We start from the raw sequence: 27,897 nt of genomic DNA on the forward strand, positions 1-27,897 counted from the left end.
AGTGGTTAAGACTTTGCAGTTTCACTGTTGAGAGTACAGGTTCGATCCTTGGTAAGGGAACTAAGATTTCCACAAGCTAAGCAGCAAGGTCAAAAAGAAAAGACTTAACAACCAAATCCAATGAGTGCTTTTGACTATCCTGGCTTGAGAAAAGTCGACTATAAAAGATATTTGGGCAACAATTGGGAAAAATTGAATATGAACTAGATACTAAATGATATTAGAAATCACTGTTTGATTCTTTTGGTGTAATATGGTATTGTGATAATGTTAGAGGTCATAATTTTTAGAAAATTTACACTGAAGTATTTAGGAGTAAAGTGTCATGACACCTCCAATTCACTTTCTAAAAGATCAGCCAAAATAAACACACACACAAATGTAGATGAAGTGAAATATTAACAACAGTTCAACCTAAGCAGTGTGCATAGAGATAATGATACTACTTTTTTAACTTCTGTGTATTGAAATTTTCATAATGTGGGAAAAGAAGTTAAGAGGAAAAAACTTTGTCTCCACACTGTCATTGACAATGTAAAGTTCTGGTTTTCATGGACAAAGTCTACTAGGGAAATTAATGTAGTTGATGAACAGCATTGTGATTTTTCTCTGATTTTACCTTATCTTATTACTTCATTTTTGAAGGAAATGCAGGGAAACATCAATTCAAGCTTCCTATGCTCTGGAACTCACTCTCAAGGTGGTTTTCCTGATGGCTCAGATGGTAAAGAATCTACCTACAATGCAGGAGACCCAGGTTTGATCCCTGGGTTGGGAAGATCCCCTGGAGAAGGAAATGGCAACCCACTCCAGTACGCTTGCCTTGAGAATCCTATGGACAGAGCAATCCATGGGGTCACAAAATGTCGGACACAACTGAGCGACTAACTTTCTTTACTCATGTTCTGGGACTCTTATAGACTAAGAGCTGCTGCTGCTTCCCTGTCAGCTGAGGCCACTGTCAGACAGGTGTTTGGTAGCCCAGGATGGAGGTAGACCAGTTGCCTGCTCCATGGCTGCTGCCAAGATCAATATATCTGGAGGTCCTGGTTCACAGCCTAGACTTTCTATCCCCTCTGAATTGGAATTCACTTTTGGTCCCTCTCATGATATATGCTGCTGGGCTATAGACATTCAAGGTTCTGTTTTGGGACCAGGACACCAGAAAAGAGAGCTGGAAGCACCTCAGAGCCTTTCTGGGCCAAGCCCAGAGGTGGGGTTCAGAAAACACAAGCCCCGCTGGCATCGTGGGAGTTTACAGAGGAAGGGAAACTTTTCCTCAAGATGCCTGGGCTGCGTAAGAAATTTGCACAAAGCACGGCTGACACCTAGTGGTTGTTTTCTACATTGACAGCCTTCTAACGAGAGAGTGGTGTGCTAAGTCACTTCAGTCCTGTCTAACTCTGTGTAACCCTTTGGACTATAGCCTGCCAGGCTCTGTCCATGGGATTCTCCAGGCAAGAATACTGGAGTGGGTTGCCATTTCCTCCTCCACGGGATCTTCCCGACCCAGAGATGGAGCCCATATCTCTTACATCTCCTGCATTGGATATAATGTAAAAATATATTTCTTAAGTCTCTTACATTAATGTAATGTAAGAATATGTTAAATGTATTTTAATACATTAAAAATGTTTAATACATTTTAATGTATTTTAATGCATCTTTAAATACAAATGTATTTTTAAAATACATTAAAATATATTAAACTTTTAAAATGTATTAAAATACATTTAATGTATTTTTAAAATCTGTTGTTTTACAAGTAAATGACATTCATTGAGTAAACTTTGGAACATATAAAAAAGCATAAAGAATGAAAATAAAACATTAAGAGAGATAACCATTTGTAATGTTATGTTGTATCTATCTCCTTTTACTATTTTTCTCTTTTTTAAAATGAATATTCTTAGCATTTTACTTATTTAATTTAAGCCACTGCATGCCACACAGGATTTTAGTTTCCCGACCAGGGATCACACCTGTGCCCCCTGCACTGAGAAGCATGGAGTCTTAACCACTGGACCTCCATTTGTATTTTACAATGTATTTAAAAAATTTTAAAGTATGAAATGCATTTGTGTGTTTTAAAAATACATTAAAAAGATTTAAGTTCACTTACTTACCTGTGGAAAAGAGGAATTGTTCTTACTTTGTCTGAATTTTTTAAAGACGCCAGAGATAGAAAGGGGTTTCCCTTAGAACCTGTGCCCCTCGTCCTCGCCCATAAGGGAAAATGCCCAACAACTAATCGTTCCAGAACTCAGCCCTCTGCCAGGTGCTGTGCTCCGGTGCATGTGCTCATAGCAGCCTTGCGACCAACCACATTGCCCTTACTCTGCTGTCACAGACCAAAAAAAAAAAAGGTTTATCATCACCATACTGCAGGGTGGACTCATCATCGGAGCTTCTGGCCCTAAATCCAGTATCTCCACAACGGACTGATGGATTGTACTAATGTCTGCTCTTTCATTTCCTAGATTTGATCCAAAAATCACCAATTAAGAGATTTTGCCAGTTGAACCAGCATGTAAATATATTAATGATACAGAACTACACACTTAAAAATGGTTAAAATTGTATGCATATTTTATCATAACAAAAGAAAAAAAGTGAGGGGGAGCACAGACTTTGACAGGTTGGGAATAATTAACAAAATCAAAGTTTGCTGATGTGAAGAACTGTGTCATTGGAAAAGACTGATGCTGGGCAAGACTGAAGGCAGGAGAAGGGGACGACAGAGGATGAGATGGTTGGATGGCATCGCCAACTCAATGAACACGAGTTTGAGCAAGTTCTGGGAGTTGGTGATGGACAGGGAAACCTGGTGTGCTGCAGTCCATGAAGTGACAAAGAGTCGGACACGACTGAGTGACTGAACTGAACTGACGAAAAATAGTGAGCTTGTTTCTTAGTTGTAACCATGTTTTGTGTACTCACAGCCCCTGAACCACTAGAATGCACCCTAACAGGCAGCCCTCAGTAGGTGCCTGAGGAGACCCAAACACCAACATTCCACCCACAGTAACAGTCCTGTTTATTACAGGAAGGACCAGAGCAACACGCAGGAAAGAATTCTGACCCTTTCAGTACAGACGATACACGGTCCACTACCCTCAGCTATTAAGACCATCCAGTTCATTTTTCCATTCCAATTCCACACTCTGGTGCAAAGACAGTCTTCCAATTACAAAACTGGTTTTTACTGTGTGACTTTTCTGTGCAGGTCACCATCCAATATGAACACTGCTCCACTGGAGAGATGTAGTGTATTTCTATTAATAAATACACCATTTAAATATCCATTTCTCTTGGAAGTCTGGCCAATGTTCTGACTGTATGAAATTACAACTCTATGGAGGACAAAATTAAGTTTTTGAACCTGTGAGGCTGCGGCCCAGTTTTGGACCATCACATCCACACAGGGCCCGCTGAAGCAGCTGCCAAGTTGTATCTGACCTCAGAGACTGCACTGCCAGGCAAATACAACCCTTCCCCTCTTTCAAACTAGAACAAAATATACAAGACCAAAGGCAAGGCTGTAACAAGATGTTTTCTTTCATATTTGTTTCCATTAGGAAATCCCTTTTAAACTTCAGCATCCAAAAAGCATAGTATCTCCTCGCCCTTTGAGCCATTATTACCTAGAAAGAATATGCCAGGCAACTTTCTAAGTGATGACTTTCAATTTTTGGATTTTTCATTTGACACTCCTCACCCCATAAAGGGCGATTTATAATCATCCTGTTCTTCTCAGAACTATTTTCATATTTAAAAATGACCCACGCATACACATAAATATTCATTATACTGCTGACAAGTACAATTTCACTTTCTCACACCAAGTCAGCCGCACCGTATAGAAGAGGGGGTGCCACCTATCCTACGCTTTCTTCTACACTTTTCCTTTTTGAATGATGCCTGCTAGTCCGTTTACAATGCTGTGGTCTTTCATTCTGCCTGTCTTGTGATCCAGTGTACAACCTGGACACAAGGGACAGTGCTGAGGGGCCACTGAACAACCCTGTACTGGATTAAGAGGAAAACGAATTTTACAACTGAGTTGCTTTCAAAAAAAGGATCAACAAGCAGCCATAGGAAGGGAATCACAAAAACCCAGCAGGCCCCACCAGGAATATCAATTACTGCTGAAAGATACTACAGCTGAGGGATGTCATGAATTCAGATTCAAAGAAAATGGAAGAGTAAGTAAACCTCGATTTCACCTACCTCACTCTCACTCTTTGTGTCTTTGGAGGTTCTCTTCCTTTGCATTCACTCCCTGGAGGAGCTCACCTGGTCCTGTGGCTTTACTGACACTTATCAATCTCTCCCTCCACCCAAACTCATCCCTGCCCTCACTAAATCAACTGGGAATGGATTTACATTCCCAACAGGTATCTGTAACTTAACATGTCCCAAATCCAATTCCTGATCTTCCTTCCCAAATCAGCTCCACCCACAGCTTCATCCTGGTCTCCTCATAACAAGTCATACCTGACTCCTCCCTTTTCCTCACACCTCACCAAAATCCTGTTAGTTCTAAACTAATCCCCGAAACAACCAATTATCACCAAGTCCATTACTACCACTCTAGCCTAAGTCCCCATCACCTCTCACTTACACATTCTCCCTTTCTCCTTCTTTTCCAGTCACACTGGTCTCATGGTTTCAACACATCAGGACACATGCTGGCCTCTGTTCCTGCCATTTCCTCTGCCTTGAACACTTGTCCACTGATACCCACTTAGCTAACTCCCTCACCTCCTCCTAGTCTATGCTCAAATCTCATCTTCGCAATAAGCCCTACACTGATCATGTTTGAATTATGCAACTGTATTCCCCCATACCAACTCCCCATGTCCTTACTCCTTTCCCTGGTGCCTCATACAGAAAAGCATCTTCCTGCAATGCGGAGACCCAAGTTCAACCCCTGGGTTGGGAAGATCCCCTGGAGAAGGAAATGGCAACCCACTCTATTCTTACCTGGAAAATTTCATGGAATGAGGAGCCTCATGGCTCCATGGGGTTCCATAGTCCACGGGGTCGCAGAGTCAGACATGACTGAGCGACTTCACTTTCACTTTTCCCCAGTCACCATATCTTCTAATATACTGAATAGAATTACTTCCTCTTTATACCTTACACATCTTATATTGTCTACTGCTTTTTTAAAAATTTTATTTTTGGCTGCGCTTTGTTGCTGCTCGTGGGCTTTCTCTAGTTGCAGCAAGCAAAGGCTGCTCTCTAGTTGCAGTGCATGGGCTTCTCATTGTAGTGGCTTCTCTTGTGGCACAGCACGGAGTTCTTTCTAGAGCATGTACACTTCAGAAGTTATGGCCCATGGGTCTAGTTGCCCCTTGACACATGGAATCTTCCAGGAGCAGTGATTGGACCCATGTCCCCTGCATCGGCAGGTGGATTCTTAACCACTGGACCACTAGGAAAGTCCCTGCACTTCTCTGATAGAATGTCAGCTCTGTATCATGCAACTGAATGACAATAAACAAGCAACTAAATAATCCTTGAAAGAGATCAATAATTATGTGATTAAATGTACACTGCTGAGAATTCACTTCCACAAAAATTTTAACAGCCAGGCTTCCCTGGTGGCTCAGATAGTAAAGCGTCTGTCTACAATGCAAGAGACCTGGGTTCGATCCCTGGGTTGGGAATACCCCCTGGAAGAAATGGCAGCCCACTCCAGTATTCTTGCCTGGAAAATCCCATGGACGGAAAAGCCTGGTAGACTACTGTCAATGGGGTCACAAGAGTCAGACATGACTGAGTGACTTCACTTCTTTACTTCATGTGTTTGTACATATATATATATACATACACACACACACATATATATCAATGTACCCAAGATGATCTCACTACATAGATCCCACTTCTGACCCTCTTAAGGGCTTCAAAAATCCCAAACCTAGAGCCTCACATCTACTTTCATCAAATACACTCATCCATACCCAGAATTTATTTTTACAAATTAATCTCAAATATTGTCACCTAATTAGTTTTCTCACCAAAAACATTTAAACAACAATCTAATCATAAGGACATTCTAGAACGACATGTAGGACATTCTATAACACAGTTTAAATTATGTGGACTTAAATATCAAAATCATGAAACACACAAGGGAGAATATTCTGGATTAACAAAGCAGTAACAACCAAATACAGTATGTGACTCTTGATTTGATCAAGAGCAGAGGGTTAATTTTTCAAAATAAAAAAGCTAAGAAAAATTAATGTCAAAAAAAAAAAAAAAAAAGGACACCACCACATCCTCAAAACTCTTGACTGGATTAGGAGCGGAATACTCTGAAACTAGGGAACAGTCTTCCTAACAAGTTTGGGACTCAACTCTGGATTTGTCTAAAACAAGAAATAGTGAGCATTCACCACAGTTCTCTAGGTAGAGTCGGGCGGAGAGGAAATCCGACTCAGACCACTGAACAGGGCCTGACGCATGACCACATGAACCCTTGAGACCATCACTGCAGCCTTGGTCTGCAGAAGCATGGCCCAGCCAAGTGGGACTGGATCAAGGAGCCACCACTGGCTTAAAGCTCTTGGTTTCTTCACTTTGATACAAATTCTAGATTATCCAAAAAGCCTTGAAAGCATGTGCCTATTAATGCTAGTGGAACAAGATCCTTTTTTAAAAAACCTTCACACCACAAGCCCAAACCTGTGGCTGTGTTCCCCTACATACACCACAACACAAGCACTGGGTAAAGATGAATATTTATTCACTTTACAAAGAGAATGGTATTAAATTGCCATAAACAGCTCCATTTATAGACAAATATAACTATACATTACACCAGTAGCTGACTCTAACTTTCCCAAGATGCTTGTACGGCTCCAGCTCTACTAGTTGAGCACGGAAATCTGCCAACGAAGTGAGAAGTCCCTCAGAGATAATGGTTTTATGTTTTACATATTCACAGGTGGGAAAAATAAACCCATCTCCCCAGCCCTTTCTTAAGAGTTGAGCGTCCATCTGCATGTTCCCTAGAGAGCACTGAGCAAATACTGGCTCATTCTTAAAAAAAAAAAAGTTACTGATAATTTGAAAAGGCTTTTGTAGCACACAAAATACTTCTTTATACATACATAAAAAATCTTGAGTCAGATTTATTTTAAGGTAAACATACCCTAACACTGCCAAGAGTGGGTAATGAAAAGGAACACATTAAATTACAGAATTATAAAAATATTTTCTTTGGAAAAAAATTCCAACAAGGTTATCATTAATATCTAAAACCAAAGAGAAAAAAATAAACAATTGTTCTTTGATCCATTAGTAGTTTAAATAAAAATGAAAACCTCTTCAAAAGCAGCTGTAACTGAATCTTTTAAAAAGTTGCAGGTAATGAGCACTTCTAAATCTATACACTGATGATTCTTTACAGGCAACCTGCAGTCAAGAAAAATCCTTAATATGGCTAATTCTTTAGTTTTTAATCATCATGATTTTTGTGTATTTTAAAAAAATATTTCACATGACAGCTTGAAAAATAAGTGGTTGTTTTGGGGAAGCACTCCAAATATTCAATCTGATTCAAATCAGATTACCACAGTTGAGAAGCTAGGAAAACTGGTGATTTTATTTTTTTAATCACAATCATTTTTACTCCAGTTTTTAGTTTATCCCTTCATGTTTTATGAAAATGTACCAAATTAAAATGTTTTCACTAGTGCTGCTTCGTATCAGGATGTGATGAAAGATACCAACCTGAGATAGGAGCTGACTCCTTCATTCAAGTCCAGTTCTTGAACCCCTACATGGGAAATGTCTTTTCACTTATGTCAATTCTTGGCATAACCAATCATACTAGGATATTATATTATAAAAATATACGATGTATTGGACACTCATGTCAGTACATTGCAGAAAATGTGTCTATTTACTGTGTAAAGTTTATTAACATTTGAATGAAACTCTCTTATTTACACAGTTAGGTCTGGGGTGCTCAGGACAGCAAAGTGGCATAGGAACCACCATTAAGAATTTGGAAATGTGCAGCGGTCCTTGGCATCTGTCAGAGACAACCCTCCCCAGGAGAACTCGGCAGCAGTGGGTAAGGTGAGCCAGTTTACATAGTTCGTTTGGCTTGTTCTTTTCTGTTCATTCTTCTTCACTTTCATTTTCAGGATCTAAATCAGAATCTCCATTTAATTCCTTTTCACTTGCCACATCTCTGTCCTCACCATTTTCTTCATCTTTTTCTTCATCATCCCCTTCTTCCTCTTCATTCTCTTCATCAACATCTTCATCTTTTTCACTTGCTTTCTCATCCTCATCTTCATCCCAATTATCCTGGTGGAAATAGTAAGCACAGAAAGCATGACTGAAGGCCTCATTCTTACAGAGTACAGGGATATAAGGCATATTCATGTACCAGGAAACAAATTACTCACATCAGAATCCTTATCTGCTATTTCATCATCAGATTCCTCTTCAGAAGATTCTGTAAGGATAGGGAAACCTAGTTTTAATTCTGTGATCAAAGCAAAGGGCATAGCACTGAAAGCTAATAAATGGAATCAGACTCCTGAATTAACTTTTAGAAATGTCCTCCATCTAAGAAAGATTATATCATACTTCTAAAAGGAGCATAATGTTATGCCAATTATATCTCAACAAAAGTGGGGAGGAAAGGTGGGATCAAAAAAAGTATAATTAATTCAGGTATGTTTTTATGTTCTTCAGTTATGTTTTATAGCTTTCTCTATAAACGTTTTGTTTCATTTTTTAGAGGTATTTCTGGATAGTTTTGGATGCTGCTGTGAAAAGGATCATTTTCCTAATACATTTTCTGAATGGGACATTATGGACATACATTACTGGGACATAATGCTACCAACTCCTTTTTTGCTAGATCTTGGTATCCTTAAGTAAGCTTGCCTATTTGCATATCTTAGTAACAGTAAAACTGCAGATTCTGCTGTATTTTGTATGTGGAGAAGAATAGTAACTGCAAGGTAAAATGTTCTAGAATTCATTTCTTTTATAAAGTACAGGCAGGATATCCAGAAGTAATAAAAGGTACACTATTGTCTTGTTCCTGACTTTATGGGAATGTTTCTAAACTTTATGTCTGATGTAGATTTATTAGGGAAACTCCCTTACTTAAAATCCTAGGTTGCTTAATGTATAATGCTCATGGTAATTTGTTAATGTGGTAATAACTACAATGGTAAGACTTCTTGATGCTAAATCATGTTATAATCTTTAAATACATTCTACTTGGCAATGAAACATGATTTTACTTCTATAATTAATCTGCTACTTAGGATATTTGAGGATGGCCTAAAATGCTATTTTGACTAACATTTTTCTGGTTCTGTTTCATAAAATGCCTGAATTGTTCGTATATGACAAAAATGACTTGCTCCTTAAAAGACTGATAAAAGTCATTTATAAAATCTGTGTCTGGTACCTTGTGAGGAAAGATTTTGATTAAGTAAATTTAAAACTATTAGCTCAAGGTTTCTATTTCTTTCTAAGTCAATTTTGGTCACTGAAGCTTCCCAAGAAATTACCTATACCATCCAGGTTTTCTGTATCTGCACGGTTGTTCATGGTGGTGTTCTATATTTAAATCTCTTCCATACCTAATGCTCTTTTTTGTTACTATATTTGTGCCCTCTCTTTTATTTGATCACATTTTTGTCGGTTTTGCCAAGGGCTTGCCCATTTTATCAGCGAAGGTGTGCCAAAGCACGATCTTACTCACAAGTCACGGAGCTGAGTCAATATGAAAATGAATTGTTTAGCATATACCCTAAGTCTTTACCTTCTTCATACACCAACTTTGCCTTCTGAGCAGGACAAGTCGTTTCCTTTGTTTTCTCTGACGCTGTAACCTGAAAGATAATCAAGTGCTATTGTGAAGTGGAATGTAAATTTATCTCAAGTATCACACAACCTTCCCCAACAGTAAACTAACCCTCAGCCACTGTAATGGATGGCCTTAATGATGTAGTTCAAATACAGGGCAAAAGACAAGGGCATCAAATACAAGAAAGAAAGAATTACTCTGTGTAAGCTGAAAATGCTTCCAAGGTAAGATTTCTTTCTGTGACCAAAAGCTATAGCAATACCATGTGACTCTTGTTCATAGCACCACAACCATTCTAACTATATTAACAATTGAAACAATGATGGTGACAAGTTAAAGCTGACACAGGTACAACAAAGCTTACTGTCAAATACATAACACTGCCTAGTTAAAAATTAGATCTTCATCTGCCCTCTTAGCGCAGTAGGCAGCACGTCAGTCTCATAATCTGAAAAATTAGATCTTCATCTACCAATTTTTGTTTTAACTGAAATAGGGCACTTTCAACATTCAGGCAAACAATCCTTATTCTTCTCTCCATTACTATGACATTCAAATGTTTAGCACAAAACAATCTGATCTACTCACTTGTGTGATTAAAAGGATGAGCTTTCCGTGAAGGTGGGAGAGCTTCTGAAAAGTTTTTACTCTGCTTTCCATTAACTGGTACAGTGTCCCCAGCTGGGGTACCAGGTCAGGCAACTACAGAAAAATGACAATAAAAAAGATACTTTGACACTATCATAACAAAACATAGATAACAAATGTATAATGCTCACATATGCCTGTGTATTCAGCCCCAAGCAAATGCCTGCACTTCTAGCGGCAGTGGCATCCTATCACATAGCCTAGCAAAATCTCAAATTCTCAGAGGCCTTTACTGTACTAACAGCAAAAAAAATAATACATTTTTTAAAAAGAATGATACAAGGTCAGGAGAAACTGCAAGGCAAGACAAACTGCAGGGTGGGACCTCTTTGTGTTGATCATATTATTTTTGAGAACACGAATATAAAGGAGACACTAAATAAAAAGTACCCTCAACCACGTATTTCTTAAAAAGGACTTCACTCTGAAACTTCCTCTCTGATGATATCACAAGATCTACCTCTACCATTAGGTCCCAGTAGCTAGAGGAAGCTTTTCAGACCTTCCAGAGATTCACAGGACAGAGCAACAGACTACAAAGCTGACCTTAGAGTATTTCAAACATACTTCCTGTTAGTGAATCCTGACTTCAGAAATTAAAGCAGGAAATTATTTTATTCATCCCTCCAGAGCTGTAGAAGTACAGACCCCACTCTTTGCCCTTTAACTAGCCTGTACTTGCCCTCCTATCTCTGACACTAAAGTAAACAAGAGTATTTCATTTTAAACAGTAAAAATGAGTGTGTGTACATTACTAAAGCCCCCATGCCTAGCAGACTTTGACTTAAGAGAGGTGTTTAAAGATACCTGATAAGGAAGAAATTAAGGAAAGGTGGAAGAAAAGCACTGTTCTCTGAGGAAAGAGAACTGTTTTGAGCTGCAGAGTCTACCCTATACTGTACTTCCACAGTCTATTTTGCCCTGACCTACATAATACAACTACCATCCCGGTAGTTATAACTTAAGGGCTGAATCCAGAAGGGATTCACTTCAAGTCCTCCTAAGGCTCTTTTCACCTCTAAGCAATTCAACGAGGTCACAAAGTAAGTGCTGTACTATGCTTGTGGTGACCTCTCCATTCCCATCACCATGCCACTCAACCACCACCTCTCAATCTCCCAAGGCTTCTGTAAGTTAGGAAAACCAATATGCACTCTGTTTCCTGACTCTTCCCCCATTTTAACTCCCTGACAGAAATCACCACAGACATACAGAGAACGAACTGCCAAACTCAAAACAGGTTATCCAGTAGTCTTTCCTATCTCAAACTACTGAAGGAAAAGGACCCTGATCAGGCAAGGAAAAGGGACAGTGATCAGGCAAGAATTGAGTGAAACTGTGTCAAGAAAGGAAGAGCTATAATTTAAAGGGCAATTAAGAATTTTCAACTCTCCATTAAAATCTTTTAAGAAAACCTACTGAAAGATGCTAGATACTCAAATAAAAAGAGGAAAAGGCCAACTGCATGATTTTATTCCTAGTTTAATATAACTGAATTAATGATGTGGTAATAACACAACTTCTATTATGAGATATAGAACTATTTTTTTTTCCTGGTGCTGCTTTAAGATTTTACACTCCCCCCCCTCAAAAAAAAAGACTTTACACTCCCTCCCTTACATCTGTATAGGTAATAAGGAGTTGATAGTTGCCCCAGCAAAACGTCAGGTATTAAATATTTATATAATTTTTATCACAAACTACCCATTTAGCCTCCTGAGGCAATGTACAACAGACATATTAACACGAGGGATATAAACTTTTAAAAGTTACTAAGCTTTTTAGCAGGAGGTAGAGAGATACACACAATGTAAAGATAATTTTGCTAAACAGGTTGTGTATATAGAAAAACATCTGAAGGCTCCTATGTAACTTTTCTCCTTTCTGTATTTTTCAAGCTTCTCTACAGAATATAATTTACTTCTAAAATCTGGGTCAACAAAAGACTGGTTTATAAAAGGTAACAACAATGACAATATGATATTGCACCTGGGGAAAAAAACAAGTCTTTGAAAGAAGCGGCTGACAGTTAAAGGGTAGATGGTTTTTGTTAAGCCATCAGTTTATAATCCTTATCAAATCCAAACTATTCAACAACTCCAACTGAACAGACTTACTGTGGATAAGTAGGATGCATGGACCGTTAACACACATTTTAGCCACTGAACCATTAAAATAGCACTGAAAAAAAAAACACACACACAACAAATCAACTAATATTCACAAATCCAAAAGTAAATACAACAGAGTTATAAAGATCTAGAAAATGACTCCAATAATAAACCACTATTGAATATGACAGTCCTTTCATTCTTTCACTGGGTCTATTTCAGATCTGTGTAATATAGGAGTTATCTTGGGGAAGGGAGGGGGTAGTAGGTGACAGGACAAAAACCCCTTCCTCTAAAAATAATTCAATTCCAGATATAAAACTAATGTTTTACTTCATAATTAGCTGATACCAAGGCAGTAAACTGTGCTCAGTTGACACTGCATTTTATGCTCATGTATCTGAGCCCATCTGTTCATCATAAGGAACAAACAGCAAAAGATTTCCAAACCAGCATTAAGACAAACACAGGCCAAAAATGTAAGTCAGGCCCTAATTAATGAACTCTTCAACTTTCCTTTGTGAGCTCCAAAGTCTAATGGAGTCTATCAAGAAAAACAGCTTAGAAAAGAAAAAATATAGACACTGATGATGCCATAGTTCAAGCTTAAGATCTTTGAGAAATCAACACCCCCTGCGTGTGTGCTAAGCTGTTTCAGTCGTGTCTGACTCTTTGCGACCCTATGGACTGTAGCCCGCCAGGCTCCTTTGTCCATGAGATTCTCCAGGCAAGAACACTGGAGTGGGTTGCCATGCCCTCCTCTAGGGGATCTTCCCGACGCAGGGATCGAACCTGTATCTCTTACATCTACCTGCATTGGCAGGGGGGTTCTCTACCACTGGCACCACCTGGGGAAGCCCATCAACACCCTATCTAAATATTTAATCATCAAATTAACAAAAGATGACTCATAAAATTTAGTTATATAAAATCTTTTCCTTATAGTGTCTTTTAGCCAATACCAGATGTTGAGCAAGTTCTACAAATGACCAGTTTTACACATCATGATTAGGCCTAAATCATGAAATATTAATCCACTAAATGACCTGATAATAAAGTTGTTTTCTAAAAGAAAGGAGAAAAACTGTAATACAATCTTGGAAATAAGAATCATTCAATTTAAAATAAGTGCAGAGATCAATATTTCACAATTAAAAGAGTTTTATTAGAATTTGGGGCTACCTACTATGTAGTAACATGCTGTAAGACATTGCTGTTATTAAACAATCACATTTAAAATATTTGTAATATCAAAGCAATTTAGGTTGCCTAAACGTTTTACCTATTAGGATGTCCTTGTAATCTCTTTGTAAGCTGAGGAAAAGAAAAACAGTATTAGTCACAGTACTTCAGAACCAGCCAATCTCCATCAATTCACACAAAAACACATCCATAGAACCAAAGGAAAAGAATAGCTGTATTAGGAAATCATTATTCTTGTTTCCTAACTCCTAAATGTTTGACCAATTAATTTAACATCATCTAGGAATACATTCCTAAAATAACAGTAATTATCTGATAAAAATCTAGGCTAGGATTTATGAATAAATGTTCAAAATAGACACAAAGACAGAAAATAGATTAGTGGTTGCCAGAAACTGGGGGGAAAGGACAAATGGGGCGTGACTAATGGGTACAGGCTTTCTTTTTGGTGCGGCAGTTGTACAGTCTATAATATACTATACAACACTGTACACTTTAAAGATATCTAAATTATATCTCAATTTTTAAAACATATAGAAAAAAATCTAGGTTAGGAAACTTTTGGCTGAGGAGATCTAGTGGTCATCTATCATCCACTCTAAGTACCCTGCTCGCTTCCATACTACAAATCCATGTCTGGATTTTCACCTTCGAGTCATAGCATTAGGACCTTAGAATGAAAAGTGTTCTCAGTTACCTCTTGCAACAACGGAATAACAGCATGCAGGGGCATCCTTAATACAGTTCTCTTTATTAAGTTTAAATTCCTAGTTTGAAGTACTTTCTGTGAGGGGGGAAAAAAAATATAAATAAGCATACTCAGAAACTAAGGACACTACAGGAAATACTGTCAGTAAAAATGATCTTAAAAACCACACGATGAAGAACCAACTGAATTTTAGCAAATAAAGGTTGGGATTAAATGAAGAATGTTGCACTATTTCTTATGGTTATCAGACAAGTATAGTCGGCAAGTTATCAGGACATTTACTCCTTGGACTCTTTACCTTCTAGGTTCCCTTCAATCCCCCTCCCTCAGGCAACTACTGAACTATATATTGGTTTGCATTTTCTAGAATTTTTATATAAATGAGATCAAGCTATATGTACTTTTTTTGCCTGGCTTCTTTCTCATAGCATAAGTTTGAGATTCATCCATGTTGTTGATGAAGCAATACACATTCCTTACACTGCTAGATAATAATTTGTTTATCCCTTCACATATTGAGGGTTCTTTCCAGCTTGGGGCTGGTAGAAATAAGGTTGCCCTGGCCATTCCTGTACAAGTCTTTGTATGAACGTTGGTTCTTGTGGTAAACACCTAAGGACAGAATGGCACATTCTTGTGGTAGATGTGTCCGTAAGAAACTGCCAAACTGTTTTCCAAAGTAGGCGTACTATTTCACTTCCCACCAGCAAGACATGAGAGTTCCAGTTACCCTGCATACTCCCCAACAGACGGTACTGTTTTTTAAATTTTAATAAATCTGTAACAGGCATGCAGTTATCATCTCATTATGGCTTTAATTTGCATTTATGATGATTAATGATGTTTAATACCTTTATCTGCACTCACTGGCCATTGGAATATCTGTGAAATATCTGTTCACACCTTTACCAGTTGGTTTTTACTTGAGTTAAGTCTCACAAATGAGTTAAAAGAGCTCTATAAATTCTGGATATAAGTTCTCTGTCCGATATATAGGTCGCTTTTTTTTTTGCCAGCCTATGGCTTGCCTTTTCATTATCTAAACAGTGCCATTTCAAGAAAGAAACTTTAATTTTTTATTAAATCCAAGGGACCAATATTTCCCTAAGTGTGGATTTTGTTGGAATATAGTTTTTAAGAAAGAGAAAAAAGTAAAACTTTACAAGGCAGTCAGCGAGAGGTAAATATATATTAACTGGATATTTGATAATTTTAAGGAATCACCATTTATGTTTTTAGGTGTGATAATAGATTGTGGTTATGTTTTTAAAAGGAATTGCTATTGTCAGAGTTGAACAGGGGTATATTTGTGGTTGAAATAAATAATAGGTCTGAAATTTGATTCACTATAACCTGGGGAGGGGTGTGGCAAACAGATAAAACAAGAACAGACAGGTTGGTTAGTGTTGATAATTTTTCAAACTGAGTGATGGGTTCATTGTGGCCCACTGTACTATTATGAGATGTTTCTTTAAAAAAAAAAAAAGATAACTTATTCACTTGTACTAAGGAATTTTTCAAACCACAATTAAGTAAGCTATGATGGCAAATAAGCTATATTTTTAAAAAAACTGTCAATTGTTTTCTGTAGCTTATTTTTCACCAAATCCTCACCAAGGTTTCTATACCATGTTAAACTAAAATTGACTTCCCCAGATACATACACTCACAAACTATTTTGAAAGTAATTTTAGGTTTTCACGTATGTCTGGTTTCCCCCCTCATTTTACAAAATCACCTTAAACGTAAGATATTCCCATTTAGATCAAAATATAAAGCAGAGAAACATTATTCATGGGTTGCCTATTCAAGTCACATCTATACTAAGTGGCACTAAGACTCACTAATAACAAATGCACTTAGCAAAGGTAAACCTGCTTTAATCTAATCAGGTAGTGCTTAAGTCCATTTTTTTTACACTTAAATTTTCTCTACAGACCACTTTCAAATTCTGGAATTTAAGAGGACCAAATTAAGCAACATACAAGCAGTCACCAACTTACAAACAGAAAAATAGCAAATGCCTCCCTTTTATATACCCCCAACCCTCTTGAATTTTTCCCTCAAACCTCCTATCCATTGCCAAGGTTCCACCTCACCGCCCCCTCTCACGGCCAGGGGGAAATAAGTTTCTGGAATCCAGAGTAAAAACTCAGGAACGCATTTTCCTACAGAAAAAAATATAAATTGTGATCTAGAATGCTGAGTATTATAATTCAGCTACACAACGTTTATAAAGGCTTTTGTGAACTAAAGCCTAAGAACCCAGTAACAAGTCACAACAATATTTCTATGAGAAAATGCATTCCAGGTTCAAAATAACTCAATTCAATCCCTTTGTAGGTTGGTGACTGTCTGTATAGTGCCACCAAGAGATAGACATTTGACTAAACTCACAAAACATTAAATTCAAAACAGTACATGACTATTCACTCTGTAAATGTGCTGTCAATTGCCTTCTAAGGAAAATTAACCATCTTATTTCCTTTAAAAACTGCTATAATACTTACATTTAGAATTTCAAAATCATTACTTTCTAAGCCCTGTGTGAGGAGAACTGGAAAACTATTTGTCTGTGGAAGGTCGTCCTTTTCTTTTTTTGTAGCTATATCCAGGGCTCCCAGGCGTTCTTCAATGCTAACCTATAGAACATCAATGACCAGTTAATGTTGCACCAGACAAGACCTAAACCAGTCTGGTCAAATTACTTTGTGTTTATGTCTCAGGAGACAAAAAGCGCTAACTGATTCACACCTCAATACGGAAAAACAGAAACATGCTCTTTCTCATTCCAATAGAATCTCATCACCATAAAGCCAATGTTGCACACAAGTGTAGTATCTATAGTCCAAGTTCGCAGATTTAAGGGGGGAAAGAAAAAACCTGAAAAATCACAATTTGAGAATGTAATTCATAAAAATTCCTCTATAAGATTGCAATAAGATAAGGATCTGGCATCTGATTATTAGAGCCTAAGAAAAAACCTATAATTTTTCCCTTCTATAATTTTCTATAAAAGCTTACCCTTCTATAACTTTCTCTTGCCATCAACCTCAAGTCTCTTGCTAACAAATATTATCAAAGGAGCACAAAAACAGGTTCCCCCCCAAATTTATAAGAAGTCTTCCTATTTTTCTTTTTATTTGCTACAAAAACTCACTTGTACTTAACCAATCCCTTCTGAAAGCAAATTTAACAACTATGCTCTGCCAACCCCTTGGTAAATGAATCAAAATACAAATGTTCTATTATTACCAAAACAAACAAATATGCTTTCGTAAAGCCTCCTGTCTGGGATATGTTTTATGAGAAACAATTTTTAAAAGGAAGAATGAAATTAAAGGGTTGGATCCAGGCCAAGCTAGAGAGAGTTGGCCATTATTTTTACATACATATACCATGTTATTGAGGAATAATTTTTATAAATAAAGCAAGACATTTACAATCAGGTAAAGAAACATAACATTCTTTCTCTAACGATAAAACAGTTAAAATTTTAGATTACTTAGATAAGACTGACAAGTGAATGGAAGACAAAAAAAGAGGACTTTTCATTGACAAGAATAGTAAACCATAAGAGGGTTTTAAAAGTTGCAAAAAAATGAAATTTATAAGTGCTTTAAAAGATTATAACGATGATCACTTTTAAAGACTAACTAGCACTAAACCAGCCAGGAATGCTCAGACAGCCAAGAGACAAGGCATCATTGGAACTCAGCAACATGCGAAACCCAATGAAAATCATCACAGCAAGTCCTGGTTTAAACCACAATTACCTTATACAGCTAAAAATTAACAAATGGCCAGAAGAGCACCCTCTTTAGTTAACAGAGTTTTGTCCTCTCCATTTTCTGAAGTCTTCAGCTTTGGCTCCATCCAATACATTTGTTAGATTCTCCCAAGTCATCTTAAATTTCAAACTCAAAAATGGTCAGAAGGATTGTATTACCTCCTTTTCCCCCAATTTCCTCTTGCTCTCTACTTCCTTGGTCTGTGGAGGAGCAGGCTTGATAGCTGCGTGATGACCAGGTATCCCGGGCACCAGAACTTTTGCTTCAGAATTCATCACTGGTGTCCTCACCTGTTACACAGGAATAGGAGGCATGTGACAAAGGAAATTACGTCTTTAGTCCTTGTAAGATTTATCCCCAGTGAGAAAACTAACAGATTTTAAAAGGTTTTTCTACTGAAAAGCTTAATAAAACTAACTCAATAGGATATGAATTAAAGATACATTTTAATTGAATATGGGCATTTAAGTACAATCTGAACATTCATGGTTTTAAAGCTTTCAACACTGGGTAAGAGAAAGAATCAAGAAAAACAAAATCTACCGATTACCTAATGACACATTGACTTAAAAACGTTAATAATGAAGCTGCACATTTTACAACTACCTTCAATAATTGATCTTTGCCAGAAATGCTCAGACAGCCAAGAGAAAGGTGTCATCTCTGAAACTCAGCCAGAAGCGAAACCATATGGATGTCATCATAGCATATCTTGGTCATTAAACTGCCAAACACATGTCTACATGTAGATGCCACATTATATTCAAAACAGAGCATCACAATAATGCTCTTATGTATGGTATTTAATTCCAGCCCCATCACGGATTCAGGTTTTATTTCACTCTGAAATACAACAATCCTCTCAACAAAGTTATGCTGCTTTTTAAGTACAGAAACTGATAAAAATAATTGACAAATCTGATATTTACTCAGTGATACTGCATGGGGGGATAGAGGAAGAAGAATTAAATAAATCCAAGGTTTTCAACTTCTAGTCACCTATGCACTCATTCATTCAACAAATTAAGAACACAGAAATGAAAAAAGTTTTACAATCTTGATATCTAAAACCTAATCCCACAAAGTTACGACAAGATCACAAACAAAATTAAATCTAAACATAATATTAATGCAATTAATTATTCATAATGATTCAATATGATTCAATTCAAACATCTTTTTTTTTAACTTCTAATATACAATGCACTCACCTTTGTTATAGCTGTTTCTACTTTTGGGGCCCAGCAGTTTGAAATATCTCTTATTAAACACATATGAGGTTCTTTGGAATTCAAAGCCTGGAGACAGGATTTTCAAGGGGGACAGAAGGTGGAAGAGGGGGGAGAAACACTGTTAAACAGAGTAATAACTGTTAAACAGAGTAATTGGGAGTAAGAATAAAGTGAAAAAGAAATGCCTACTTGTGCATATTTATAAAAATACAAAAAGGTATAGAAGGCTTCCAGAAAAAACTCCTAGTCACTCAAACTGATCACCATTCAGACTGGGGGCATTTGAAGAAAATGGATAAACTTTGAAGATAGCAGACATAATGTTTACTTTCCTTAGTTACGAACTGCTCAAAGTTTTCACATGTGCAGCTTCAAAAGATTGAGATTTAAAATGCAACAGGTTTTAAAGAAAATATTATCAGCTCATTGCCCTTGTAAAGAATAATATGGTAAAAAAAGACTGGTCCTACACTAAAATTTCCTACTGCTATCCTTCCACAGGCTACTCAAAGACAAGTACTGGCTCGAACGTGAATTGCTATGTCCTGATACAGTGATAAACAGGAGGTTTATGCAGCAAAACCCCTATGTATCTATAAGGCTTTAAAGTTACAGGTAATTTTCTATATCCACATAATCAATCAATATCTGAAAGACACAAAGCAAACAGGTAAGGCTGCATCCGGAGAGTGGGATTATTAAAGGAGCCACATATGGTAAGAAGACTTACGGTCACAGCTTAACACTTCTCTCCCCTTTCATCGTATCCTATCCATGTATCATGTTTTTCAAAAGTAAGTAAATAGCTTTAAATCGAATCAACAACAGATTGCCTGAGCAAGAAATATTCTCTCACAGCCTCATCTACTGGATATGCTCATAATTACACACCAAAAGTCCTCAAGAAACTTTTGTAATCAAAAAATTTAAATCATTGCCCCACCTATCACATTTCCACTTGGAATATTCAATGTGTGATATTACCACAAAATCTTATTTATCTTTTGGGTAACTGGGCAACATTCACCCATACCTGTGGCTACTGAGCACTTAAAATGTGACTAGCCCAAAGTGGGATGTGCTTACAAGTGAATAATACATGCCAGACTTCAAAGACATAATACCAAATAAAAGAAGGAGAGTAAAACATCTCAAATAATGTTTTATATTGACTCGGCATTAAAATTTTATTTTAGATATACCGAGTTAAATAAAACTACATAGGTAACCCTTGAACAACGCAGAGCCTAGGGGCGCCGACATTCCATGCAATCGAAAATTCATCACTTATAACTTACAATAAATCCATCGTTCTGCAACTGTGGATTCAACCACCTTGGATGGTGTAGTAGTACAGTACTATTGAAAAACCCCTGTAAAAGTGGACCCACACAGTTCAAATCTGTGTTGTTTAAGGATCAACTGTAGAACCAGGGTTCTCACAAGTTAAAATAAACCACCCACTGAAAGGTCCCTCAGTTAAAGGGAAATATATGACATCTTCTTAAGTATTCCAATAAGCAGAGCAATGTATCCTTTCATTATCATCATCTACCAGAGATGTACTGATGTTATACTGCTTTACTTCAGGAGCATCTACGTACCAGTCGCTCAATGATGGGCTGAAACCAATTGCCATACACAAGCAACAATGACATTTTGTCTGAGCAGAAACCAGCTGCTAAAATAGGGATAGGTTTTGGTGTTGATTTCTTGCCTTTCCCAGGTGTTGCTATCTGAATTGTACAGTTCGAAGTCAAAGGCTTTTTGCAGTACCTAGAAATGGAAAAACAATTAGATAAGAAAATGTGAAAATAGGACTTCCCTGGTGATGCAGTGGATAAGAATCTGTCTGCCAATACAGGGGAAACAGGTCCAAGCCCTGATCTGGGAAGATCCCACATGCCAAGCAGCAACTAAGCCCATGAGCCACAACTACTGAGCCCGTTGCTCTAGAGCCCGGGAGCCAAAACTATTGAAGCCTGGACACTACAGAGCCCATGCTCTGCAACAAGAGAAGCCACCGCAATGAGAAGCCCACACACCACCACAAGACTAGCCCCTGCGATGAGAAGCCCACACACCACGAGAAGAGTAGCCCCCGTTTACCACAACAAGAGAAAGCCTGCACAAAGCCATAAGGAGCCAGTGCAGCCAAAACATAATTAATTAAATATAAAAAAAGAAAATGTGAAACAGCATTTCACACTAATTCTTTGAAGCTGGTGTCAAGTAAAGAAATGGGATCCTCCACTGGCCTCCATGTCACCACCAGGAGTGAGAGGGTCCCCAGAGCACCAGTGTTTCTGTCATCTATCCCACCCTGCCAACATTCAGGACCTCACCACCAAAACCTGCCATGAGGTACACCTGCTCTATCCCCACAAAAGGCCCCAAGCTCCCAAGTGTTCTCTCACCACCATGAGCTTTCAGACCCAAATGGCTCTGTCCACACCCTACTCCCCTCAGGCCCATCTCTAAACGCTTCCAATTTCCGAACACTCATCATGACCTCTGCAACATACTTCTAGGAGCAAAATAATCAGTAAAATATAAATGAAGTTAGATCCTCAACTTAAGAGCTCCCCTCACCTTGCTCCAAGCTGCTCACCTCGGCAGCCCTCTTCACACCCGTGTGCCGGGACCCTTCGCCATGACTTAAGTGTCCACCTTGTTCTTCACTAACATTCACTACAAGCAGTCTCTCCTTTCACCATCTCTAAAACCACTGAAATTGTCGTCACCAGCTAACTCTAATCCAATGGCCTCTGGATCACTCAGCACTTCTTAAAAGACGTGAGTGGCTCACTGTCATTCTGTTCAACAATTCTGCTGAAGAATTCCTTTCTTGGTGACTTCCACACATAGCATGCAGACAGATGATCCTTCTGACCCCCTTCCTCCCTCCCCTCCCTCAGTCCTAAGCCTTTTGCCTCCAACAACCTTATCCGTCCCTGTATCTCAGCCACACACACTCACACCACAGACATCTTATCACCAGTAAGTACACATCCTCCATAAATAATTCCAATTCTAAGCACCCCACTAGCTTTCCAACTCTCTCTTCCTAGTTTCCCAACTCCACAACCATCTACAGCCAGGATTTTTGGCCTCTGCTTTGGCCTTTACCCTTCTATGGCCTATTCTCTTCTCAATGTCTTAAAATTTGGGTCAAACTCCATCAATTATCAGTTTAAAATCCTTTAATGGTAGGCTACTGCCCAAGAAGAAATGGCCCTCTTCTGGGCCTTCAGTTATACGTTCCATGTACACATGTGACTATGTAAACAAAGGCCTCCAGGGCTACACACCAAAAGGTGAACAGCTACCTCTAGGGAGTGGAACTCGACGGAGCTCCAGAGACTTGGGTTTTATAATCGCCTCTGTGTCCTGAGTGTCTTAAAACCAATGTATACTGCTTTCACACTTCCTATTATAAAAGGAAGGTGGTGGTGGTGCTGGTTTAGTCACTAAGTCGTGTCTGACCTGCAACACCATGGAGTACACCCTGCCGGACTTCTCTGTCCATGGGATTCTCTAGGCAAGAGTACTGGAGTACCTTCGCCAGGGGATCTTCCTGACCCAGGAATCAAACCTGGGTCTCCTGCACTGCAGGCAGATTCCTTACTGACTGAGCTATGAGGCAAGCCACCAACTGACAATAAAAAGTTGAAACCATTTTAAAGTTTAACATCATTATGCACATGACTTGAGTCTCAGAACATGTTCACAGCATGTGGCAAGAGCTGGCAAACTTTCTATAAAGAGCCAGATAGTAAATGTTTTTGCTTTGGTGGGGCCACAGATGGTCTCTATTGGATGCAGCCTGCAGGCCATAATTTACTGATCCCTGTTCTATGACTACTATACATAACATCAACAACATTCCTCTCTGCCCACCAGAACACAAGCATTCACTGACCCACCACTGTGTGACAAGGGCAACACTATCAAAGTCAGAAATTAAAGCTTCACCAAAGCTCACAACGAAATTTTCCTACTAAGCCAATGTCTTTTAAAATTTATGTTAGAACTAACAAAATTTACTAAGTACGCAGCATAAAAAGCCACCGTCTTTAACCACAAATATGAAGAAATAGGCCACAACTCCAAAACTCAAGTTTTCATGGGAATGTATGTATTCATACAGACAAAGAATTAAAGCTTCCAGAATGACCTAACTGAAAAGTAACAAAGCAAAGAATGCTGAGGTGGGAGTATAAATAAACAGTAGCAAGTCAGGGAAAGAAAATAAATTTCTGACTTGAGAACTTTCTTACTTACCCATTTAATATGTGTTCAAAAAGATGAACTTGACCATCTCTGCAAACAACAGCTAACTTGACAGGCTAAAACAAAAATGTAACATTACTCTAATAGGAAATATATTTCAGTCTACTCTAATGATTACTTATGAAAATCTGACTACCCTCTCCACCCTTCAAATAATAACCAGAGATAAATCAGAACAGTAAGGATGGACAACTTTTGAATTTAAAAATAATAGCTGCCATCAAAAGAACAATTCAAGTAGAAGTTGTCAAGCTTATAAACAGAAGTTTAGACTACGAAGACAGCGTAGCCAATGCCCAGCAGCCTGGAGGTTTAGAGGCACTAAAAGTTCCTACCAAGGGCACTGGCTGACAATAGGGAACCGTTGTATCTGGCCTGCGTAATTCAGCTCCGCGTATCTGGATTACTGAAGGCGCCACCACGGCCTGGCCTTTCCCCTTACGAGCACTCAACACAGAATCCAATGGTTACTTCAAACAGTCTAAGATTTTTGTTTTACTTCATCCTCTCTCTTTCCTGAACCATCACATCATCAAAATCCTGATTTTAAAAACAGTATTTGTAAAGTCCAAAAACAAATTCTCAAAAAAAAAAAAAGCCACTCACCTCCTCTTTGTTTTCTGACAAAGTCAAGTCAATAAAGACAGGTTCATCTGTAACTGTAAAAGACATCACTGCATTCTTCTCTTTGTTTTCTGACCGGACCTGCCTAGATAATAAAACCAAGGTTTAGACAGCAAGACACTGGGAAGGGAAAAAAGGGGGCCAAACAGCATTTTCATCTTTTGAAAGCTAAATAAGGTAATTAAAGATAAAAATAAGCAAAATATTTGTGTCACTACCATGTAACATGGTTGCATGGGAAAAGAGAAAGCATTAATGTGCTTGTGGCAGACTTAAACAATGAGCAACCTTCTTTTCCATTAACCTATTTGTCTATCTTGATGGCAATGCCAACTGTCTTGATCACTACAGCTTTGCAAGTCTTGAAGTGAGTCCTCCCAACTTCTCTTTCAAAGAGAAGTTTCATTTTGGCTACTCTAAGTGCTCAGCAGTTCCACTTGAATTTTAAAATCACATTGCTGGTATTTTGACTAGGTTCACTCAGAATTTATAGATAAAGGTGAGGAGAATTAACATCATAGTAATATTGAGAAAACAGAGTCCAGAAATAAACAGATAAATGACCTCATTGTTTGTTGATTCCTTATTTGAGAATATGCCTACTTGCTAAAATTTATTTGCAGACCCCAGAATCAGTATTCGCGGTGATTTCATGGTCTTTAACAGGTACACACAGAGCAGTGAAGAATATGAGCAGCCCAACACCCATGAGGTTAAACAAGACGATGCTCTGACTTTTTACTGCAGCTTTCATACTAAGGATTCTTTTCACAGCCTGCTTAGTGCCATGCTTTTTGCTCCTGTGCTTTTAGTTGGTGATTTCTGTTTAAAATGGCCCCCAAGAATAATGCCCAAGTGCAGCCTAGTATTCCTAAGAGTAAAAAGGCTAAAATATTCTTATGGAGAAAGTGTTTGAGTTCGATAAACTATTATTTAACATAAGTTCATCACCTATGTATGTGTGTATTAAACCATTAGCAAACAGACATTACTGAACTAATCTAGTAGTCATTTCTTTCAATAAAATCAGAGATTTTCCTAAAAAAAAATTTTTTTAAGGTTTTTAAATTGCCCAGTCAGAAAAATATTCAGCCTAGTGTACCTTTAAACAAGCAGAGGAAGTTCTATAATGTAATGCTCTTCAATTTTTCTCATAAAGATCTGATTTTTAGGCAGGCTCAGTTTCTCATTACAAGTCAATGTAAATCTAACATTAGATACAATGAAGCCAATCTCATATTCATCATTTATATTAACCATGTAAATGTGACCAATCCTTTCAAGGTGATGTTACCTCCCAAATCCAAAAGACTACATACCAGACATTAAGTAACCGGTCATGGACTGCTCCAGATAAGAAATAAAGACCTGTAATTCCATCAAAGGGTTGGCTCTCATTAGGAGGTCTGATAGTAGTGAACGTAAGTGATGAAACTGGGGTCGCATGTCCTGTGAAGTGCTAGAGAAAGTTAAATCTCATTTAGGAGAGGATGCATATAAAGCAGTAACAAAAATTAAGAGTTCACATGTACCAAAAACAATATAGACAATATATATCTGAAATCAGAGCTCCAGACTACTATTTATGCTATATTCCTCGCACTTTAAAAAATTTCATCTGAAAAAAGTTAAACATTAAAGATGTCCCTTCCAACTCCCATGACCCTACTCCATAATCTTTTTTTCCTCCATCTTTACCCTAAAGACTCACTTCATTCTACCCATTTTAAAGGGGTGCTTGGGTGCTCAGACACAGCCAAGGAATTGTAGGTCTTCATGTTACTCTCAGTGAGTCGAAACCACAATTTTAAGGCATCATCACAGCACCAAAAGTTCAGTAACCCAAGTACACTAAATCATAAGTCTACATCTCCACAGTTAAGTACTGTGTTAATGCTAAATTTCCTTAGTTAAATACTAAGTGTACCAAATACTGGATGCAAGCTAGAAATTAAAAATTACTATCATTATTACACAATTATAATTATCAACAGAGACTTAATTCAAATTCTACTCATTTCTTCCATTTATATTCATTTTTGCAATGCATGTCAAACAGACATATCTAACTTATTTTAACAGATTTGGAGGCTAAGTTTTGTCTATTAAAAATCTACTATTTCATATGCTTCAAAGTAACAAATCTTATAAAACAATATTGTCTTGTTCAGATTCCTGCCTTTCTCCATACTTGCTCCAGACCACTGTTATGCTTAACGACTAATTTGATTCACTCACTCTGTAGACTTCTTTGGTCTCCAAAACCCATAGTTTGATTGTTCGACCAGCTGAAAGCAACATCTTTCCATCTGGGCTGATACACAGGGAACTGACACTGCTATTATCACCTTTCCATTTGCTGTATTGAAGAGAAATAAAAACACCTCAGTAAATGGGGAAGAAACTTTACTCAGAGCAAAAATAAAAAAACAAATCAGGCCTTAAAAATGCCACTTAAGATTCTAGGCCAAATGGCAATCCCCTGAATCTTGAGCCAAGTAACCAACCCTGGACAGAGCTCCAACGTCTTGCCTCCCCAACAGGACAGAGAATCTGGAAAGGTACCAGGAAATGGGTGAGTAAGAGCGATGAGGGTGTACAATGGGTAGCTGTGTATCCTGTGATCCGTGAGGTGGATTTTATTAATACCCAGGAAACTGAGCATGCTGGCTGGGCCTCTGCAAAGCCACCATCCTCTCCAAAGTTCCTGCATTCTCTGAAAGGTTGAGAATTTACTTAGCAGCACAAATGATCTCTTAACCTATGGTACAAAAAGGCTATTTCTATCCCAAATGCACACAGATATGCCCCCATCTGATAGAGGGAATAACAGCAGCCATTTTCCTGCCAAAAAAGGTTAATTCTAAAGTGGAAAACATATTGCTCTGCTAGTCACATTGGAACTGTCAAATAACTCATTTAGAAAAACAAAATTACTCTATGGTCTAGGCTGCCAACATGCCATCCAGACTAAGGAAGACCCGAAACTTAGGAGCCACATGAGCCACGGCCACAGTTGCCTCGGCAAACACCAGAAACACCCAGAAGGCCAAGGAAATGCTGGTGGCATGTCCCACCAGAGAGTCAACTTCAAAAACCACCACCCAAGATACTTTGGGAAAGCTGGTATGAGGCAATACCACTTAGAGAGGAACCAGGATTTCTGCCCAACTATCAACCATGATAAATTATGGACCTTGGTTAGTACACAGACATGGGTAAATGCTGCCAAGACCAAGACAGGAGCTGCTCCTATCACTGATGTGGTGTGACTGGGTTACTACAGAGTTCTGGCAAAGGGAAAGCTCCCAAGGCAGCCTGTCTTCGTGAAGGCCAAACTCTTTAGCAGAAGAGCTGAGGAGAAGACTAAGGGTATAGGTGCTGCTTGTGTACTGGTAGCTTGAAGTGACATGTTGTGAAATTCATT

General features: G+C 38.2%; 1 protein-coding gene, 3 non-coding genes and 1 pseudogene across 4 annotated transcripts in view; 1 reads left to right on the forward strand and 4 right to left on the reverse strand.

The window, feature by feature from the left end:
- Positions 1-6,743: 6,743 nt before the first annotated feature.
- The window catches only part of WDR43 (WD repeat domain 43), a 36,324-nt gene continuing 15,170 nt past the window's right edge, over positions 6,744-27,897 (reverse strand). The window contains exons 4-18 of the mRNA XM_043469030.1: positions 26,709-26,829; positions 25,790-25,929; positions 24,453-24,555; positions 23,838-23,902; positions 21,158-21,329; positions 19,533-19,619; positions 18,480-18,611; positions 17,041-17,172; positions 14,519-14,605; positions 13,901-13,932; positions 12,625-12,688; positions 10,448-10,561; positions 9,815-9,884; positions 8,436-8,485; positions 6,744-8,334 (exon numbers count right to left, since the gene is read on the reverse strand). Of these exons, the coding sequence (XP_043324965.1) occupies positions 8,143-8,334; positions 8,436-8,485; positions 9,815-9,884; positions 10,448-10,561; positions 12,625-12,688; positions 13,901-13,932; positions 14,519-14,605; positions 17,041-17,172; positions 18,480-18,611; positions 19,533-19,619; positions 21,158-21,329; positions 23,838-23,902; positions 24,453-24,555; positions 25,790-25,929; positions 26,709-26,829 (1,561 nt within the window). The 3' untranslated portion in view covers positions 6,744-8,142. The remainder of the gene's footprint in view (positions 8,335-8,435; positions 8,486-9,814; positions 9,885-10,447; positions 10,562-12,624; positions 12,689-13,900; positions 13,933-14,518; positions 14,606-17,040; positions 17,173-18,479; positions 18,612-19,532; positions 19,620-21,157; positions 21,330-23,837; positions 23,903-24,452; positions 24,556-25,789; positions 25,930-26,708; positions 26,830-27,897) is intronic.
- Positions 18,208-18,283, reverse strand: LOC122442781. Its single transcript, XR_006269768.1, has one exon. It is a non-coding gene; the product is annotated as a small nucleolar RNA SNORD53/SNORD92 (small nucleolar RNA).
- LOC122442780 lies at positions 18,953-19,030 on the reverse strand. Its single transcript, XR_006269767.1, has one exon. It is a non-coding gene; the product is annotated as a small nucleolar RNA SNORD53/SNORD92 (small nucleolar RNA).
- LOC122442782 lies at positions 26,213-26,297 on the reverse strand. The gene has a single exon (XR_006269769.1). It is a non-coding gene; the product is annotated as a small nucleolar RNA SNORD53/SNORD92 (small nucleolar RNA).
- Positions 27,429-27,874, forward strand: LOC122441906 (annotated as a pseudogene).

This window comes from Cervus canadensis, chromosome 5 (assembly GCF_019320065.1).
Source record: "Cervus canadensis isolate Bull #8, Minnesota chromosome 5, ASM1932006v1, whole genome shotgun sequence".
Classification (NCBI taxonomy): Eukaryota; Metazoa; Chordata; class Mammalia; order Artiodactyla; family Cervidae; genus Cervus; species Cervus canadensis.